The 12,293-nt window shown below is 60.0% G+C and overlaps 2 protein-coding genes across 2 annotated transcripts; one reads left to right on the forward strand and one right to left on the reverse strand.

Annotated features, from left to right (window-relative positions):
• The first annotated feature begins 381 nt into the window (after nucleotides 1–381).
• Nucleotides 382–5,164, forward strand: LOC136045374 (fructose-bisphosphate aldolase A-like). The gene is made up of 4 exons (XM_065731196.1): nucleotides 382–616; nucleotides 883–1,161; nucleotides 2,077–2,276; nucleotides 4,973–5,164. The coding sequence occupies exons 1-4, from the start codon at nucleotides 382–384 to the stop codon at nucleotides 5,066–5,068; spliced, it is 810 nt and encodes a 269-aa protein (XP_065587268.1). The 3' UTR covers nucleotides 5,069–5,164.
• Nucleotides 5,165–8,608: 3,444 nt separating this feature from the next.
• LOC136045375 (uncharacterized) lies at nucleotides 8,609–9,379 on the reverse strand. The gene is made up of 2 exons (XM_065731197.1): nucleotides 8,846–9,379; nucleotides 8,609–8,638 (listed from the first exon to the last, which is right to left on the reverse strand). Exons 1-2 carry the CDS (start codon nucleotides 9,377–9,379, stop codon nucleotides 8,609–8,611), a joined length of 564 nt encoding a protein of 187 aa, XP_065587269.1.
• Nucleotides 9,380–12,293: the final 2,914 nt, after the last annotated feature.

Below are 12,293 nucleotides of genomic sequence, written 5' to 3' on the forward strand. Positions count from 1 at the left end.
CCGAGTGACCCTGAGTGACCCCAAATGACCCCTCGTGCCCCTCGTGACCCCAACACCCCCAAATGACCCCTGGTGCCCCCTGGTGCCCCCTTGTGCCCGCTCGTGCCCCCGGTGCCCCCTCATGCCCCTGGTGCCCCCGGTGCCTCTTTGTGACCCCAAATGACCCCTCGTGCCCCCTCGTGACCCCAACACTCCCAAATGACCCCGAGTGACCCCAACACCTCCAAATGACCCCAAGTGACCCGTCGTGCCCCCAGTGCCCCCGGTGCCCCCGTGTGACCCCAACACCCCCAAATGACCCCGAGTGACCCCAAATGACACTGGTGCCCCTGGTGCCCCCTCGTGACCCCTTGTGCCCCCGCGTGACCCCAACACCCCCAAATGACCCCTCGTGCCCCCTGGTGCCCCCTGGTGCCCCCTCATGCCCCCTGGTGCCCCCGGTGCCTCTTTGTGACGCCAAATGACCCCTTGTGCCCCCTCGTGACCCCAACACCCCCCAAATGCCCCCTGGTGCCCCCCGGTGCCCCCTGGTGCCCCCTTGTGCCCCCGCGTGCCCCCGGTGCCCCCTCATGCCCCCTGGTGCCCCCTGGTGCCCCCGGTGCCCCTGGCACCCCTGGTGAGCCCAACACCCCCAAATGACCCCTTGTGCCCCCCAGTGACCCCAACACCCCCAAATGACCCCTCGTGCCCCCTGGTGCCCCCTTGTGCCCCCTGGTGCCCCCTTGTGCCCCCTGGTGCCCCTGGTGCCCCCTCGTGACCCCTTGTGCCCCCGCGTGACCCCAACACCCCCAAATGACCCCTCGTGACCCCTGGTGCCCCCTCATGCCCCCTGGTGCCCCTGATGCCCTTTTGTGACCCCAAATGACCCCTCGTGCCCCCCAGTGACCCCAACACCCCCAAATGCCCTCTGGTGCCCCCTCGTGCCCCCTGGTACCCCCCCGTGCCCCCGGCGCCCGGCAGCCGCGGTGACCGCGTGGCGCCGGCAGGTGCTGGCGGCGGTGTACAAGGCGCTGAGCGACCACCACGTGTACCTGGAGGGGACGCTGCTGAAGCCCAACATGGTGACGCCGGGACACTCGTGCTCCAAGAAGTACGGCCACGACGAGATCGCCATGGCCACCGTCACCGCGCTGCGCCGCACCGTGCCGCCCGCCGTGCCCGGTAACGCCTCGCCGCGCCCCACGCCGCGGCCCCACGGCGCGGCCCCATAGCACGGCCCATAGCACGGCCCCACTGCACGGCCCCACTGCGGGCCCCATAGCATGGCCCCACTGTGTCCCCACACAGCATGGCCCCACTCCAGGCCCATAGCACGGCCCCATAGCATGGCCCCACTGCAGGCCCCATGGCACGGCCCCACTGTGTCCCCCCACGGCACAGCCCCACAGCCACAGCCCCACTGCGGGCCCCCCCCCCCCCCCCCCCCCCCATAGCACGGCCCCACTGCGGGCCCAATAGCACAGCCCCACTGTGTCCCCCCACAGCACAGCCCCACTGCGGGCACCATAGCACGGCCCCATAGCATGGCCCCACTGCGCGGCCCCATAGCACGGCCCCACTGCGGGCCCCATAGCATGGCCCCACTGTGTCCCCCCACAGCACGGCCCCACTGCAGCCCCATAGCACGGCCCCATAGCACGGCCCCATAGCATGGCCCCACTGCACGGCCCCACTGCGGCCACATGGCACGGCCCCACTGCAGGTCCACACCACGGCCCCACTGCAGGCCCCATAGCACGGCCCCACTGCGGGCCCCATAACATGGCCCCACTGCATGGCCCCACTGCAGGCCCCATAGCACGGCCCCACTGTCCCCCCATCCCCACCGTGTCCCCCCAACTCCCCATCCCTGCCATGCCCCCCATCCCCCCACCCCCACGCTGCCCCCCATCCCCCACCCCCGCTGTGCCCCCCATCCCCCCACCCCCATGCTGCACCCCCACCTCCGCCATGCCCCCACACCTCCGCCATGCCCCCTCGGCGCCCCCCGACGCTGCACCCCCACCTCTGCCATGCACCCCCACCTCCGCCATGCCCCCTCGGCGCCCCCGACGCGTGCCCCACGGCTGCCCGCAGGCATCACGTTCCTGTCGGGCGGGCAGAGCGAGGAGGAGGCGTCGCTGAACCTGAACGCCATCAACCGCTGCCCCCTGCACCGCCCCTGGGCGCTCACGTTCTCCTACGGCCGCGCGCTTCAGGCGTCCGCCCTCAAAGCGTGGGGCGGCAAGAAGGAGAACACCAAGGCGGCGCAGGAGGAGTACGTCAAGAGGGCGCTGGTGAGCACTGCCCCACGGACACCCGCGGCTGCCCCGTACAGCCCCATGGCTGCCCCATAGAGCCCCATAGAGACTTATAGAGCCCCATAGAGCCCCATAGAGCCCCACGGCTGCCCCATAGAGCCCCATAGAGCCCCATGGCTGCCCCATGACTGCCCCATAGAGCCCCACAGCTGCCCCATAGATTCATATAGAGTGACAGAGCCACATAGAGCCCCATAGAGACCTATAGAGCCCCACAGCTGCTCCATAGAGCCCCACAGCTGCCCCATAGAGCCCCATAGAGCGACATAGAGCCCCATAGAAACTTATAGAGACCAATAGAGCCCCACGGCTGCCCCATAGAGCCCCATAGAGCCCCATGGCTGCCACATAGAGCCCCATAGAGCCCCATGGCTGCCCCATAGAGCCCCACAGCTGCCCCATAGACACTACTGCTGCCCCGTAGAGCCCCACGGCTGCCCCATAGAGCCCCATGACTGCCACATAGAGCCCCATAGAGCCGCACAGAGCCCCATAGAGACCCATGGCTGCCCCATAGAGCCCCATAGAGACATATAGAGACCAATAGAGCCCCACGGCTGCCCAATAGAGCCCCATAGAGACCTATAGAGCCCCATGGCTGCCCCATGGCTGCCCCATAGAGACTACTGCTGCCCCACAGAGCCCCATGGCTGCCCCATAGAGCCCCACAGAGCCATAGAGCCCCATAGGGCCCCACGGCTGCCCCATAGAGCCCCACAGAGCCATAGAGCCCCATAGGGCCCCACGGCTGCCCCATAGAGCCCCATAGAGCCCCATGGCTGCCCCATGACTGTCCCATAGAGCCCCACAGCTGCCCCATAGATTCATATAGAGTGACAGAGCCACATAGAGCCCCATAGAGACCTATAGAGCCCCACAGCTGCCCCATAGAGCCCCACAGAGCCATAGAGCCCCATAGGGCCCCACGGCTGCCCCATAGAGCCCCATAGGGCCCCATAGAGCCCCATAGGGCCCCATGGCTGCCCCATAGAGCCCCATGACTGCCCCATAGAGCCCCACAGCTGCCCCATAGAGCCCCATAGAGTCATAGAGCTCCATAGAGCCCCATAGCTGCCCCATAGAGCCCTATAGAGCCCCATAGCTGTCCCATAGAGCCACTAGTGACCCATAGCTGCCCCATAGAGCCCATAGCTGCCCCATAGAGCCCCTAGAGACCCATGGCTGCCCCATAGCTGCCCCATAGATAGACCCCATAAAGAGGGCGCTGGTAAGGACCCAGAGCTGCCCCATGGCTGCCCCATATAGCCCCTAGAGACACATAGCTGCCCCATAGACCCATAGCTGCCCCATAGGTACTACTGCTGCCCCCGTAGACCCCATAGGTACTACTGCTGCCCCATAGACCCATAACTGCCCCATAGACCCCATAGAGTTCACTGCTGCCCCATAATGTACCCCCATATCCCTCTATTACCCCCCATATCCCCCTGATATCCCCCCATTACCCCCCATATCCCCCATATCCCCCCAATATCCCCCCAATATCCCCCCAATATCCCCCCATATACCCCCATATCCCCCCCATTACCCCCCATATCCCCCATATCCCCCCAATATCCCCCCAATATCCCCCCAATATACCCCCATATACCCCCATATCCCCCCCATTACCCCCTATATCCCCCATATCCCCCCAATATCCCCCCATATGACCCCATATACCCCCATATCCCCCCATATCTCCCCATATCCCCCCAATATCCCCCCCTTACCCCCCCATTTCCCCCCCCATATCCCCTCGCCCACCCCCATATCCCCCCATTACCCCCCATATCCCCTTATATCCCCCCGATATCCCCTTATATCCCCCCATATCCCCTCCCTCACCCCATATCCCCCCATTACCCCCCCCATAACCCCCCATTACCCCCCATATCCCCTTATATCCCCCCATATTCCCCCATATCCCCCCCCATATCCCCTCCCCCACCCCATATCACCCCATTACCCCCCCATATCCCCTTATATCCCCCCATATCCCCCCCATATCCCCCCATTACCCCCCATAACCCCCCATTACCCCCCCATATCCCCTTATATCCCCCCATATCCCCCCCATATCCCCTCCCTCACCCCATATCCCCCCATTATCCTCCCATAACCCCCCATTACACCCCTATTACCCCCCCATAACCCCCTCATATCCCCTTATATCCCCCCCATATTCCCCCATATCCCCCCCCATATCCCCTCCCCCACCCCATAACCCCCATTACCCCCCCATATCCCCCCCATATCCCCTCCCCCACCCCATAACCCCCCATTACCCCCCCATATCCCCTTATATCCCCCCATATCCCCTCCCTCACCCCATATCCCCCCATTACCCCCCCATAACCCCCCATTACCCCCCCATATCCCCTTATATCCCCCCATATTCCCCCATATCTCCTCCCCCACCCCATATCCCCTCATTACCCCCCATATCCCCTTATATCCCCCCATATTCCCCCATATCCCCCCCCATATCCCCTCCCCCACCCCATATCCCCCCATTACCCCCCCATATCCCCTTATATCCCCCCATATTCCCCCATATCCCCCCCATATCCCCTCCCCCACCCCATATCCCCCCATTACCCCCCCCATATCCCCTTATATCCCCCCGATCTCCCCCCATCCCCCCCCTAACCTTCCTGTCCCCCCCCCAGGCGAACTCTCAGGCGTGCCAAGGGAAGTACACCCCGAGCGGCCACGCGGGAGCGGCCGCCAGCGAATCCCTCTTCATCTCCAACCACGCCTACTGAGCTCCGCCGGACAACGCCGCCCCTCCCCCACATCCCACACCCCCCCCCCGCCCCCATTGGTTAATGCTGCGTGGGAATAAAGGAGCGCTGAGTGCACCGGGACCGTGGGGACCTCAGTGGGGACAGTGGGGCTCTGTGGGTCGCTATGGGGCTCTATGGGTCGCTATGGGGCTCTGTGGGTCGCTATGGGGCTCTGTGGGTCCCTATGGGTCTCTATGGGTCCCTATGCGTCTCTATGGGTCGCTATGAGGCTCTGTGGGTCCCTATGGGTCCCTGTGGGTCCCTTTGAGTCCCTATGGGTCCCTATGGGTCCCTATGGGTCCCTATGGGGCTCTATGGGTCCTATGGGTCCCTATGGGTCCCTTTGGGTCTCTGTGGGTCTCTATGGGTCCCTATGGGTCCCTATGGGTCTCTGTGGGTCCCTATGGGTCCCTATGGGTCTCTGTGGGTCTCAATGGGTCCCTGTGGGTCCCTATGGGTCACTATGGGTTCTATGGGTCTCTATGGTTCTCTATGGGGCCCTATAGGTCGCTATGGGTTGCTATGGGTCCCTATGCGTCTCTATGTATCTCTGTGGGTCCCTATGGGTCTCTATCGGTCACTCTGTGTCTCTATGGGTCTCTATGGGTCCCTATGGGTCCCTATGTCCCTCTATGGGTCGCTGTGGGTCTCTATGGGTCCCAGCTGTGGCCGGCTGTCACTGCGCTGTTTAAAAGCTCTCGGTGCACTTTAACGGCGCCGAACAGAAACGGCGTGGAATCAAACCGGGCCCATCATCATCTTCATCATCATCATCATCATCATCTTCATCATCATCATCATCACCATCATCTTCATCATCATCATCATCATCACCATCATCATCACCATCATCATCACCATCATCATCACCATCATCATCACCATCATCATCACCACCATCATCTTCATCATCATCACCATCACCATCTTCATCATCACCATCATCATCACCACCATCATCTTCATCATCTTCATCATCATCTTCATCATCATCTTCATCATCATCACCATCACCATCATCATCTTCATCATCACCATCATCATCACCATCATCATCGTCATCATCATCATCATTTTTATTTCCCCGAAGGGATTTTCATCGCTCTCATTTCCCCAACACAGGGAGCGCTGAGTGGGAGACCTACAACCATCTGTCCCGATATCCCTGTGGGGCAGCTGTGGGGCTCTATGGGGCAGCTGTGGGGCTCTATGGGGCAGCTGTGGGGTTCTATGGGGCAGCCATGGGGCTCTATAGGTCTTTATAGGGCAGCCATGGGGCTCTATGTCGCTCTATGGGGCAGCTGTGAGCTCTATGGAGCAGCTGTGGGGCTCTATAGGTCTCTATGCGGCTCTATGGGGCTCTATAGGTCTCTATGGGGCAGCCATGGGGCTCTATGTCGCTCTATGGGGCTCTATGGGGCAGCTGTGGGGCTCTATAGGTCCCTATGGGGCAGCCATGGGGCTCTATGGAGCTCTATGGGGCAGCTGTGGGGCTCTATGGGGCAGTCATGGGGCAGCCATGGGGCTCTATAAGGCTCTATGGGGCAGCCGTGGGTCCCTATGGGGCTCTATGGCTCTGTGGGGCTCTATGGGGCTGCTGTGGGGCTCTATGGGGCAGCCATGGGGCCCTATGGGGCTCTATGGGGCAGCTGTGGGGCTTTGTGGGGCTGCTGTGGGGCTCTATGGGGCAGCTATGGGGCTCTATGGGGCAGCCATGGGGATCTATGGGGCAGCCATGGGGCTCTATGGGGAAGCCATGGGGCTCTATGGGAATGCTATGGGGCAGCCATGGGGCTCTATGGGGCACTATGGGGCAGCTGTGGGGCTCTATGGGGCAGCCATGGGGCTCTATGGGGCTCGACGGGGCTCTATGGGGCAGCCACGGGGCTCTATGTCGCTCTATGGGGCTCTATGGGGCAGCCATGGGGCTCTATGGGGCTCTTTGGGGCAATATGGGGCAGCCATAAGGCTCTATAGCGCTCTATGGGGAAGCTGTGGGGCTCTATGGGGCAGCAGTAGTCTCTATGGGGCAGCCATGGGGCTCGATAGGTCTCTATGGGGCCGGGCCGCTTCCAGTCCCTCCCCCATTCCCCTTTGGTTGCCCCCTGTGTGCAGGGCAGTGCGTTCCGGTACCGTGACAATTGAGGCAGGGGACCCACGGGCCCACACCCCGGGGAAGGGGAAGGGGGAAAAGGGAAAAAGGAGAAGGGAGATGGGCCCAGGAACAAAACAGCGGCAACGATCTGAGGAGGAAAGCTGATTTACTAAATAAGATATCAGAAAGGAAAATAACACAATAGAATATAATATAATTGGAATTGAGGCAAATGGATCAAATAAAATGAGCAAGAGAGAGAGTGTCCGATAAACCGAAGGCCTTACGCTAACGCTGAAGGCGGACGGCTGCAACAAACACCCACTGCCGAGCTCGGTCCCGAAGGGAAGAGAGAGCCCCGTGACTGCAGACAGTTTTTATCTTTCCCTCTGAGCGGAAACACGTAAGAACGCAAAGCATCGCAAAGTCCTCTGGGGAATGGAGTTCTTCTTCTCTTCTGAGACAGGCATACCTGGAACTATCATAAGTTCATAAGTTCATAAGTTCATAAGGTTGGAAAGGACCTACAAGATCATCTAGTCCAACCATCCTCCTATCACTATCCCTACCCAACTACTAAATCAAATCCTTTAGCACCTCATCTAAACGCTTCTTGAACAGCGCTAGGGATGGTGCCTCACCCACCTCCCTAGGCAGGCCATCCCAGTGCCTGACCACTCTTTCAGAGAAAAAATCTTTCCTCGGGTCTAATCTAAATCTTCCCCGGCGCAACTTGTGGCCATTCCCCCTCGTCCTGTCGTTATTTATCAGGGAGAAGAGGCCCACCCCCTCCTGACCACAACCCCCCTTCAGGAAGTGGGAGAGTGCAATAAGGTCTCCTCTGAGCCTCCTCTTCTCCAGACTGAACAATCCCAGCTCCCTCAGCCGCTCCTGTCATGGTTTTATGATTTTTGGTACTGGTATTCCACATCAGAACATCATGTAGTGCATTTAGAGTTAAAGAGTGAATGCTCCAGCTCCGTGGACCATCGATAGTTCCAGGTATGCCTGTCTCAGAAGAGAAGAAGAACTCCATTCCCCAGAGGACTTTGCGATGCTTTGCGTTCTTACGTGTTTCCGCTCAGAGGGAAAGATAAAAACTGTCTGCGGTCACGGGACTCTCTCTTCCCTTCGGGACCGAGCTCGGCAGTGGGTGTTTGTTGCAGCCGTCCGCCTTCAGCGTTAGCGTAAGGCCTTCGGTTTATCGGACACTCTCTCTCTTGCTCATTTTATTTGATCCAGTTGCCTCAATTCCAATTATATTCTATTCTATTGTGTTATTTTCCTTTCTGATATCTTATTTAGTAAATCAGCTTTCCTCCTCAGATCGTTGCCGCTGTTTTGTTCCTGGGCCCATCTCCCTTCTCCTTTTTCCCTTTTCCCCCTTCCCCTTCCCCTGGGTGTGGGCCCGTGGGTCCCCTGCCTCAATTGTCACGGTACCGGAACGCACTGCCCTGCACACAGGGGAACCAAAGGGGAATGGGGGAGGGACTGGAAGCGGCCCGGCCCCATAGAGACCTATCGAGCCCCATGGCTGCCCCATAGAGACTACTGCTGCCCCATAGAGCCCCACAGCTGCCCCATAGAGCGCTATAGAGCCCCATGGCTGCCCCATATTGCCCCAAAGAGCCCCATAGAGCCCCATGGCTGCCCCATAGAGCCCCATAGAGCGACATAGGGCCCCGTGGCTGCCCCATAGAGCCCCGTAGAGCCCCATAGAGCCCCATGGCTGCCCCATAGAGCCCCACAGCTGCCCCATAGTGCCCCATAGAGCCCCATGGCTGCCCCATAGCTGTCCCATAGAGCCCCATGGCTTCCCCATAGAGCCCCATGGCTGCTCCATAGATCCCCATGGCTACCCCATAGAGCCCCATAGCTGCCCCATAGAGCCCCACAGCAGCCCCATAGAGCCCCACAAAGCCCCACAGCTGCCCCATAGAGCCCCATGGCTGCCCCATAGCTGTCCCATAGAGCCCCATGGCTTCCCCATAGAGCTCCATAGGGCCCCATGGCTGCCCCATGGCTGCCCCATAGAGCCCCATGGCTGCCCCATAGAGCCCCACAGCAGCCCCATAGAGCCCTACAGAGCTATAGAGCCCCATAGGGACCCACGGCTGCCCCATAGAGCCCCATAGAGCCCCATAGAGCCCCATGGCTGCCCCATAGAGCCCCACAGCTGCCCCATAGAGCTCCATAGAGCCCCATGGCTGCCCCATAGGGACCTATAGAGCCCCACAGCTGCCCCATAGAGCCTCACAGCTGCCCCATAGAGCCCCATAGAGCGACATAGAGCCCCATGGCTGCCCCATAGAGACCTATAGAGCCCCATAGAGCCGCATAGAGACCTATAGAGCCCCACAGCTGCTCCATAGAGCTCACAGCTGCCCCATAGAGCCCCACAGAGCCATAGAGCCCCATAGGGCCCTACGGCTGCCCCATAGAGCCCCATGGCTGCCCTATAGCTGCCCCATAAAGCCTTATGGCTGCCCCATAGGGCCCCATGGCTGCCCCATAGATTCATATAGAGCCCCATAGAGCCCCATGGCTGCCCCATAGAACCCCATAGCTGCCCCATAGAGCCCCACAGCTGCCCCATAGAGCCCCACAGAACTATAGAGCCCCATAGGGCACCATGGCTGCCATAGAGCCCCATGGCTGCCCCATAGCTGCCCCATACAGCCCCATGGCTGCCCCATAGAGCCCCATAGGGCTCCACGGCTGCCCCTTAGAGCCCCATAGAGCCCCATGGCTGCCGCATGACTACCCCATAGAGCCCCACAGCTGCCCCATAGAGCCCCATACAGCAACATAGAGCCCCATGGCTGCCCTATAGAGACCTATAGAGCCCCATGGCTGCCCCATAGAACCCCACAGCTGCCCCATAGAGCCCCATAGAGCCCCATAGAGCCCCATGGCTGCCCCATAGAGACCTATAGAGCCCCACAGCTGCCCCATAGAGCCCCCCAGCTGCCCCATAGAGCGACATCGAGCCCCATGGCTGCCCCATTGTAGGCGGCGAACACAAGCAGGATCCACCCCCGGATGGTTGCCAATAGTAACCAGATAAGGGAGTAGTGCCAATTGTGACCAAATAAGGTAATAATGCCTGTAGCAGCTAGATAAGGAGGTAGTTACGCAAGCGCCTGAGGGGCGTAGACGAAACTATGGTAAACTATAAAAGTTGTTGTTACGAGTAAATAAACGCCATTTTACCACCCACCACATTGGTGTGCACCGAGGTAAATGGACAGACCGATGAGTCCCTAACGATTGCGAACACCTGAATGAAGCCGACGGCGGGTCCGAAAGGCTTCATCTGGTGACCCCGGTGTGATAGTTAGGGAATAGTGGTCGGGCCACAGGCGGCGTGGCGTTCCTGCTCTCTTCCGTCTCCCTTGGGGAAGGAGATGATGACCCTCGGGTAGAGGGGGCTGCGGCTTACGAGAGTGGAAGCTGGGTAGCGTCGGAGGGGGCTCTAAGCCGGCTAGAGCCCGTGAACCTGCCGAGGACCCAGGCGGCTATTTGGTGGCGATCCCCGGTAGCTGCGTCGTGGACCTGGAAGTCATTCGGCGGCGATCCCCGGTGACTGATTCGTGAGGACGCGACATGGAGGCCGTCATAAAGGTGATTTCGTCCATGTGTAAGACCTATTGCGGGAAAACTTCTCCTTGCGGGAAAACGTCTCCTTCTAAGAAGGAAATAGGGGCAATGTTGTCCCTTTTACAAAAGGAGGGACTGCTTACATCTCCCTCAGATTTGTATACCCCGGGGTCCTGGGATCTCATCACCGCAACGCTTTCTCAGCGGGCGATGGTGCTTGGGAAGTCAGGAGAGTTGAAAACCTGGGGGTTGGTCTTGGGGGCGCTGAAAACAGCGCGGGATGAACGGATTACATCTGAGCAGGCGAAGTTTTGGCAGGGTTTGGGGGGAGGAAAGGTGTCTCCCACAGATTCCACAATGAGACCACTTGTGGAGCCTCCAGATGGAGAGAAGAAGGACAAGATGCCTACGTGGCAAGACGCTAAGATGACGCGCGGAGAGGCGACCGCGCCCAAAACCGTTGAGCGGATTGCGCCACAGGCTGCTGAAACATCCTGCAATTGTTGCAAAACAGATAACGGCTGCTCTTGCTCAATTTCTGCTCCTCCTTCTGCCCCCGCCGCCCCTCCTCCTTATGTGGGGAGCGGCTTGTATCCTTCTTTGGAGGGGTTGGGAGGGGCGGAGAAGGAGGGTGTGGCTATCAGCGGGGCGGGATGGTGTGCCCCGATGGGTTGGACAGCGGGCGGAGTCAGGGTGCTCTGGCTCAGCCCCTGGGCCGGCTTTCACTGATTGGGCAAGGATTAGGGAGGAACTTACAACAGAGAGCTCATCCGTAGTGGCAATGCCTGTGGTGATTAAAACAGAGGGACCGGCTTGGACCCCTCTGGAGCCAAAACTGATTACGCGATTGGCCGACACGGTCAGGACCAAGGGTTTACGATCTCCAGTCACTATGGCAGAGGTGGAAGCTCTTATGTCTTCCCCGCTGCTGCCGCATGATGTTACGAATCTTATGAGGGTTCTACTAGCTCCCGCCCAATATGCTTTGTGGATGGATGCGTGGAGTATCCAGCTGCAGACGGTAGTGGCGGCAGCTACCCGGGACCCTCGACATCCCGCTAACGGTCAGGGGCGGGGGGAGCGGACTACTTTGGACCGCTTACGGGGTCTGGCAGATGGAATGACTGGGAACCCAGAGGGCCAGGCCGCACTTTTGAGACCGGGAGAGCTGGTTGCCATCACAGCGTCCGCTCTCCAAGCACTCAGAGAAGTTGCCCGGTTGGCGGAGCCTACTGACCCCTGGGCAGACATTACACAGGGGCCGTCGGAGTCCTTTGTGGACTTCGCCAATCGCCTCATAAAGGCGGTTGAAGGGTCGGATCTCCCATCAGACGCACGGGCCCCTGTGATTATTGATTGCTTTAGGCAGAAAACACACTCAGACATTCAACAGCTTAAAAGTGCAGCGCCTTCCACACTAACGACACCTGGAGAGATAATCAAATATGTTTTAGACAGACGGAAGATTACCCCACTCACAGACCAGGGAACAGCTCAAGCCTTGAAGGA

This window comes from Cyrtonyx montezumae, unplaced genomic scaffold (assembly GCF_038088225.1).
Source record: "Cyrtonyx montezumae isolate F1298 unplaced genomic scaffold, pur_monq_1.0 scaffold_137, whole genome shotgun sequence".
Classification (NCBI taxonomy): Eukaryota; Metazoa; Chordata; class Aves; order Galliformes; family Odontophoridae; genus Cyrtonyx; species Cyrtonyx montezumae.

Coding starts and splice junctions, on each gene's coding strand:
- LOC136045374 (XM_065731196.1), top strand. CDS start 382: ATGACCCCTCGTGCCCCCTGGTGCCCCCTGGTGCCCCCTCATGCCCCC. Junction 1,162..2,076: donor CGTGCCGCCCGCCGTGCCCG/GTAACGCCTCGC, acceptor GGCTGCCCGCAG/GCATCACGTTCCTGTCGGGC. Junction 2,277..4,972: donor AGTACGTCAAGAGGGCGCTG/GTGAGCACTGCC, acceptor TCCCCCCCCCAG/GCGAACTCTCAGGCGTGCCA.
- LOC136045375 (XM_065731197.1), bottom strand. CDS start 9,379: ATGGAGCTCTATGGGGCAGCTGTGGGGCTCTATGGGGCAGCCATGGGG. Junction 8,639..8,845: donor GCCCTATGTCGCTCTATGGG/GCTCTATGGGGC, acceptor CCCTGTGTGCAG/GGCAGTGCGTTCCGGTACCG.